The following is a 7,987-nucleotide window of genomic DNA, read 5'->3' as shown; positions in this document are numbered from 1 at the left end:
TAATGGTGTATTGCCTAACCAGGTATCTTCCCAGAAACTGATACTCTGACCATTACCTATCTTAAAAAAACTTCTTCTAAAAAAATCGTCCTTAACCTTCATCAATCCCTTCCAAAAGGGAGAGTCTGTTGGTTTAGCTTGTACCTCGGATAAGGTCTTTTGTCTTAGGTATTTATTTTGCAGCAGCTCCTGCCACACCCCATCCTCGTTAAGAAGTTTATAAAGCCACTTACTCAATAAACATCTATTTTTTAATTCAAGGACCTCAATACCTAGACCCCCTTGATCCTTGGGTCTGCAGACGTTATTCCACTTTGTGAGCCTATATTTTCTTTTATTTTCCTCGGATTGCCAAAAGAAGCGAGACCTATAAAAATCCAATCTTTTCCTTACCCCGACGGGTATTTCTAGAAAAGATAACATGAACATCGGTAAGCTTGTTAAAACTGAATTGATAAGGACCAATCTGTCCCCATAGGACAATAATTTGCCTTTCCAGCATCCCAATTTGCTCTCAAATCGGGTCTCCACTGGATACCAATCAGAAATTCGAAGCTTTCTAAAGTGAATAGGAATACCTAAGTATTTAAAAGGTAGAGACGCAGCATCACATCCAAAGATCTGTTTATACTGGTCCACTTCATCATTTGCCTTCCCAAAACAAAAAATCTCGCTCTTGTGGAAATTAATTTTAAGTCATGAGAGCTCTTCAAAAAAACATAGAATTAGTTTCATATCTACTGCTTTCTGGAGATCATGTTCCAAGAAAAGGATAGTATCATCAGCATATTGTAGGATAGAGATCCGCCCTTCAACAAGGTGAGGAATAAGCCCCCCTACCTGATCATCATTTTTTGCTCTCTCACTAATGATAGCAAGCATGTCCACCACAATATTAAATAGAATAGGAGACAATGGATCACCTTGTCTCAAACCTTTTTTTGTCTGAAAATAATGACCAATGTCATCATTTACCTTTACTCCAACACTATCCCCTTGGACATATTGACTGATCATTCTACACCATTCAGGAGCAAACCCCTTCATCCTCAAAGTCTGTTGTAAGAATGACCATTTCACTTTATCATATGCCTTTTCAAAGTCAATCTTGAATATAACCCCATCCAGCTTCTTATTATGTAACTCATGAATAGTTTCATGAAGAATGACCACCCCTTCTAGAATATTTTTTCCTGGCATAAAAGCAGATTGTGTTGGTCTTATAACTCGTGGGGCTATACCTGTTATACGATTTGTACCAGCCTTGGTAAATATTTTAAAACACACATTCAGTAGACAAATGGGTCTATATTGTTGTATTTGCACTGCATCCTCTTTCTTCGGTAATAATGTAATGACGCCAAAATTCAATTTGTAGAGAGGCAAATCCCCCATACTGAATTGATTGAACAACGCCATCAAGTCATGTTTTATTACTTCCCAATTTTTTTGATAAAACTCCGCCGGAAAACCATCAGGCCCCGGCGCTTTATTACATTTCATCTGAAAAAGTGCCTCATGAACTTCCTCCTCAGAAAAAGAAGCTGTCAAGATCGCATTCTCAATAGTCGATATCTGGGGAATGTCCTGCACCTCCTCCTCTACCAAAGAGATATTATTTGATGCCGGTGCCCCGAATAATTTTTTATAAAACTCAGTAATGTAGACCTTCAAATTTTCTTCCCCAACAATAGTTCCTTCCTGTTGTTCTAATTGAAAAAATTTCTTTCTTCTATGTTTCCTATTTGCAATCAAATGAAAATATCTCGTATTACTCCCCCCTTCTTGGATGTGCTTAACTTTAGCTCTCTGCGCCCATTTAGACTCTTCCTCTCTTCGTAATTTATTAAGTTTATCATTTGCATCTTTAAGCGATTCTCTCTCTCCCATCGATAAGATATTCGTTTCAGCCTTCACATCTAACCCATCAATAATACCTATTAACCTATCCCTTTCTTTTTTATATTGCCCACTTTGATTCTTTGCCCATCCTTTAAGAAATTGTCTGATATGCCTCAATTTATTCAACCACACATCCATAGGATTCAACCCCACTAATACGGATTTCCACTCCTTTTCAATCATGTCAAAGAAATCTTCTTGTCGCAACCAATGCAACTCGAAAGAGAACTTTGGCTTATTACCCAAATGTGCTTTCACCCGTGAGTCAATAAGAATCGGAGTATGGTCAGAGTCGGCCCTTGTCAATGCACGCACAGTGACAAGGGGGAATTTTTGTTCCCACGAAATGGAGGCGAGCACCCGATCCAATTCCGCGGCGAATCAAAGATAACTAATATGGATCAGATGGAGTGCTAATGTTGGCATATAGTTTTACTCTTGTTGTGAAATTTGTCCTCGTTTTTGCTAAAATGGAGCGATAAATAAGAGTTGGCGACGATGATGTCTCATTTTTCTCATACATTTTTCAGTAATATGCAGCCGTTAGCGACACATGGAGATATGACACATGGAGATATGATACGGAAGTTTATACAGTGTCCAGATCTCTTAAACATGGGTGCTTAGAGCAACCAGATCTTTGAACCAGCTAGAGTTCTTAATCTACCATGATGACCCCCTTTTTGATCTTTGAAATCTAATGATGCGTTGTAAAGGGTTAGATCTCACGTTTTAAGACGTGATAGAATGCTTGAAATTCCGGTAATAATCTCGATGATATTCTTGGAGCTGCATGCACTAGAGAAACCAATCAGAAATTTATCTTAACAAATCCAAACCCAGAGTCCAGGATCAGACAAAGTAAACACAGACCTCGCGCCCCCACATCAGGAGTTTTGAAACACGAATATTCCGAATCTGGAAGCCGGTATATGGTTTAAACACCAAAACCTCGACGATCGGGCTAAGCATTTGAAACCCGAGGAGTATCAGCTCATTGGATACTTCTGTCCCATGCATGTACTACTAGCGCTCTTTGAATCTCCACGTACGGATAAGAGATTCAAAGTGTTGCACCTTGAAATCGTACGGATAGATAAATGTTCAAAGTAGCGATCTCATTTCTATCTCTACTAAGCACCAGGGGTACTATAAATAAAGCAGCAGACAACATCTCGTCCTCCACACAAGCCATCATCCTAAACCTCCATCCCCCACGCAAGCCAGCCATGGCCATCTCCAAGTTCATCGCCCTGGTCTTCGCTTTCGCGGCCGTGGCGGCGACGCTGCAGCTGTCCGAAGCGAGGGTGCAAGGGTTCAACCAAGAAGAAGCAGATGACGCCTCCAAAACAGCCTCCGGATCAGCCGGGAGCCTCCCTGGTTTCCCCTTCCCGTTGCCTCAGATTCCTGGCCTCCCACCGTTGTTCCCGTTGCCTCAGATCCCTGGCCTTCCACCATTGCCTAGCTTCCCACACTTACCAGTCCCACCCACCGCCGGCACGCCTGCCGCTCCAGGCTTGCCCGGTCTGCCAACGTCGTCGCCGCCGCCGCCACCGCCGGCGGAGTGCCTAACTCCGTTGACGCAGATGATACCATGCCTGGACTACCTCACCAACATCACCGTCTTCACGCCCCCGGACATGTGCTGCGACGGCCTCAAGTCGATCATCACCAACGCGCCCATCTGCCTCTGCCACGGCATGAACGGCGACATGAGCAAGCTCTTCCCCACGCCCATCGATCCCATCCGGATGCTTATCCTGCCGCTCAGGTGCGGCACCATGCTGCCACTGCGGACGCTTTTCTCGTGCAACAGTAAGTACTCGCACCTCTTACCTAGCTGTAGCTCTACTATCTAGCATAGTTCCGTTACATTCGAAAAGTGTATTTGACACATGAGCACCAGTGCTCCTGATTTTGAAAAATCATATTTTTTGGATTTCAAAAAATACGAAATTAAATACCCACACACATATAAACATTTTGAAGGTACGGTAGAAATTTTAGAGAAAAATATGTTATATTTTAAGCTAAACAAAAAAGACAAATTTCTGACAAATATATACATCTATACGTAGCCACAAATTTGTTTTTTTCCTGTAGCTCAAAATACAATACAATTTCTACCAAAATTTTGCATAAATATTCAGAACATGTGTATGTATTCATGGAATAAATTTGATAATTTTTTGAAACGTAGAAATACAGTTTTTAAAATATTTTGTAAACGGAGAGCACTGGTGCTCATGTGCACCAAATTTGCTTCCGTTACATTGTACTATAGTTCTTATTAAGCTGCCAATATGAACTTTGTGACTGATTTGACAGGTCAATCAGTGCCGCCGCTGCTGCCTCCTACCACTCCAACGCCTCCTGCTTCTCCCGTGTCACCCGGACCGCCATCGGTGGCTCCAAAGTCGCCAGCGCCCGCTGCTTCTCCCGTGTCAACACCTACAGGTAATACCTCTTTTTGATCTACTATGTACTCCACATTATTGAACAACAGATTGAATTTCTGTCATCTATGTGCTTCACTCTAATGTATATCGTTCCTTTCTGATTTTGACTTTCTCAGAGGTGTCGCCATAGAGGAAGAGGACGCATGATGGGTCGGTGGACTCGTGAAGATTAGATCGATGTTTAGTTACATATATGTATAGGAAATATAGCCAATTGTCGGCTTAGTTTTATTAAGATACTAGTATATAGCACCGGAGATAATTGTCCTCATCGTTCATTAGTTGTCGTACGTAGTACATAGTGCTACTTTATCATAAATACAGTCATATGTAAGGTCTCGTGAAATCTGAATTCTTATTATTGGTGTTTGCTTCGCGTGATGGGTTGTACATTTATATGCGTGTGTGCTGCTTCGATCTGTTTATGCTTGAAAGTTGGAGGTTGTATAAATCAGGCCGAAATTTCCGAAGCTCTTACAAAATCAATTGGTGAAGTGAACAAGGGTTCACATGCATATTTCGAGTACCTCTTCAAGTTATACATGACTCGGAGCCCTTTTTGGAATCAAGAGTTCAAGACTGGTTGTACCATTACTGCCTTCATAAACCTCCTCCTTGAAACGCAACTGATATTTCCTCATCTGAAACGGCTTGACCTTTTGCATTGACCTTTTGCTCGAATAAATTTTAAAATAAATCCTCCACACAGGTACCACATAAAACCAGTTACAAAAGGTATTGTACCACACAAAACCCCAATCCGTTGCTGCCGAGGATAAAAAGTCCGTCAATCACGTGGCGACGTCGTTTGTGCAGGACTCTGCATCCTCATCTGCAGAGCTGCTATTCCAAGGGAATGACATGGTTGCTACTCCGTACAGGTTGATTGTGCAGGCGACTGTCGGGTTTGATGTTGGTTCAGCGTTTAGGTTGGTTCTTTTTTTTTTTTTTGAACGAGTACGGGTCCAGAAGGACCCGGAAGCTGCTTCATTTATAAGCGGTGGATGAACAAGTTACAGGGGAGTCCACAGACAAAGTAGGAACTGCAGAAAAGACCCCAGAAATTACAACAAGGTCCTCAGGACGAAAAGATAAAAAGCAATCGGGTCCTCGGGATCCTTCTCCACCATCGAGAGCTGAGCTCCGCCGCCGCGCCAGGAATACCGGCACCGGGGACGAACCACTTGGGCCAGCACCACTGGAAAGTGCGCAGCAGCAGGAGCTGGAGATCCTCCGCGTCGGCTTGAAGCCTGGAGGAAGATAGACCATCGAAGCGAGGTCTAGGAGGGTCGCCTTTCGACCATGATGTGCAGAGGCAGGGCGGAGCTAACCGCCGGCTTCAGTCCTCTGCTGAAGAACTCCAGAAACGAGAGCATAGAAGCTCTCCAGCGCAACAGATGTTCCCCGCCGTCTCCAAGCCACAGCTCCCTGCCACAACTCTTCATCCCCCCTCGCCCCCACGGCCGGCCAGGGAAAGGAGATAGACCACCCAGAGAAGCTTGAGCTTGGCAGCAGATAAATGCCCTTTATTTGTGGAGTAGCCCGCCGCCCAGATCTTCACCGCGTCTGACTCCGACCGCCGGAGTATCTCGTCGGGGAAGAAGGTCGCATGCCAGCTAGCCAAGAGATCTAGCAGCCAACTCCCGGCATAGTGCCACACACCGGCATAAAGTCAAGAAAACCTAGATCTACTAGTAATATACACTAACCTAGCTCCCGCGCCTCCCCTAGGCCATCTCCGACCGGCTACGCCGGTGGAGAGGCCGTCAGATCGGCCCGGACTCCGGTGGGAGACTCTCAGTTACTGTAGCGAGAGGAGAGGGGGGGGGGGGGGGGGGATGAGCGCTTTTTTAGGTTGGTTCAGCGTGTTATTACTTATCCTACACCTTCTTGTTCGCTTTCAGTTCCACATGACACCCAAACATAAAAAAAATGATACTAAAATCAGATGGAATCAAAATGAGATGCTACCAGAACAGAATTTGGAATCCAGTTGAATGAAACAGATTGAAATCATGTGAGCCAAACTGAGTTCATGTCCTTTCCTCTGGTCAGGCAACATACAGTACTCCTCAAAAGAAGCACGCATGGATGAATTTCTCAGCACTCAAATGTGCAAAATTAGAATGTCTAACATGAACGATATGAGGCGGTGCCACAGTGAATAATTTCACATGCACAACAACAAAATCTCTCACCGAACATATCCAAAGTGAACAAATAGAAAAACTAGCCATAAAGAGAGAAAAGTATATGCATATAGGACACTAAATTAATAATCATTTCAGTCATAATCCTCCTCGGTTATACTCTGCAAACTACAAACATATCCAAAGTTTCTCTCAAGTCTAACACATCCAAAGTGCACAACAGAAAATCTAGTCATAGAGAAAGTTTATACATATAGGAAACCGCAAGTGTTAACTAATAATCATTCCAGTCATACTCATAATCATCCTCACTTGTATCGTCCGGACTCCACTGGCCGTGGTTGTCTTCTCCAAGTGCACTGTCTGGGATGTCCAGAGTCGACCACGTCACCGTCACCTGTATAGTGGCAAAACTGAGCCTGAAACTTACGATCGAATCTCCATGTTTCTGAACATTGAAGACATGAAACCGATGAACAGAATCTGAGCCATCGCTCCGACCAATCTTCAACACCACAATCAATTTGGTGCGTTTCTTCACAGAAAACACAAACCTGTCCAGGTCACATGGCGCCTCAGCGACAATACCATCGAAGAGCCGGGCTTTCTCGAATAATCCGCTGCCAGAAGCAATCAGGCACAGGCTCATGCCACCGCAGCACACTTCTGATATCCGGACCTGTATCGTCGCCTCCGCTGCCTCATACAGATGTGCCAGATTTATGTCCACTGCACCACCCTCACCGCCAAGCCGTTCAGTAAAGGCCATATCGATCGGCGGGTCCATGTCACTGAAGAGGACAGCCCCGTCAATGAGCTGCAAGTCTTCTTCTTCTGATTCTCCAGTCTTGATCTTCATGTCGAACTCGATCAACACAGGGGATGTCATTTCGATGCCTCTCTTGGGCCCAGACATTTGTATCAACCTGTCATCATCCCCAACCACGATGAATGGATCATCTCTACTGCGGTTGAACAGGTAATTACGCCTTGGGTTCAGGAGGTCCCGGGCAGCCAGGTATCCATACAACTGAACTGGGCCATCCAAGGAATCAACATAAATATATGCTAGCTTCAGCCAGTATATCTGCATCATATTGCAATACACATGGCTTTGACATTCTCGGGAGTACGGCTGACACTTGGGATTCTTGGACATCATCATTGGCTTCAGATGGGCTGGGAGCAGCAGTAGAAACATTGCACATGAATTAATTTGATGACTGGAAATGAAATCACTAAATCTAGCTTATATTTCTGTGACACAAGCGAGGTTTCACATGGCAATCATACAAAACAATTTTGGCAGGATATCGGAAAAGCATTACGAGAGCTACTCCACATCGTAGAGTTACCTAAAGCTAGAAAACAGAAACAAAACTTCAGTACAATAGAGTTCACCTATCAAATAATAATAGCGTAGTCCTAAAATTTGGGTCAGATGGTACTGTCGCTTGATAAATTGCTGACTATGAA

General features: G+C 43.9%; 2 protein-coding genes across 2 annotated transcripts; one reads left to right on the top strand and one right to left on the bottom strand.

The window, feature by feature from the left end:
- The first annotated feature begins 3,109 nt into the window (after window positions 1-3,109).
- LOC127339793 (uncharacterized) lies at window positions 3,110-4,491 on the top strand. The gene is made up of 3 exons (XM_051365607.2): window positions 3,110-3,717; window positions 4,231-4,359; window positions 4,478-4,491. The coding sequence occupies exons 1-3, from the start codon at window positions 3,132-3,134 to the stop codon at window positions 4,489-4,491; spliced, it is 729 nt and encodes a 242-aa protein (XP_051221567.1). The 5' UTR covers window positions 3,110-3,131.
- A 2,108-nt stretch (window positions 4,492-6,599) lies between these two features.
- On the bottom strand, window positions 6,600-7,708 carry LOC127343301 (uncharacterized). The gene has a single exon (XM_051369419.2). It carries the CDS (start codon window positions 7,674-7,676, stop codon window positions 6,786-6,788), a length of 891 nt encoding a protein of 296 aa, XP_051225379.2. The 5' UTR covers window positions 7,677-7,708; the 3' UTR covers window positions 6,600-6,785.
- Window positions 7,709-7,987: the final 279 nt, after the last annotated feature.

This window comes from Lolium perenne, chromosome 3 (assembly GCF_019359855.2).
Source record: "Lolium perenne isolate Kyuss_39 chromosome 3, Kyuss_2.0, whole genome shotgun sequence".
NCBI classification, from domain to species: domain Eukaryota; kingdom Viridiplantae; phylum Streptophyta; class Magnoliopsida; order Poales; family Poaceae; genus Lolium; species Lolium perenne.
The sequence above is the reverse complement of the archived record's forward strand: the minus strand, read 5'-3'. Positions and strand labels throughout refer to the sequence as shown.

Excerpts from the sequence above, each read along its gene's own strand:
- LOC127339793 (XM_051365607.2), top strand. The coding sequence starts at position 3,132 with ATGGCCATCTCCAAGTTCATCGCCCTGGTCTTCGCTTTCGCGGCCGTG. Across the intron at positions 3,718-4,230 it reads GACGCTTTTCTCGTGCAACA|GTCAATCAGTGCCGCCGCTG; the intron begins GTAAGTACTCGC and ends CTGATTTGACAG.
- LOC127343301 (XM_051369419.2), bottom strand. The coding sequence starts at position 7,676 with ATGATGATGTCCAAGAATCCCAAGTGTCAGCCGTACTCCCGAGAATGT.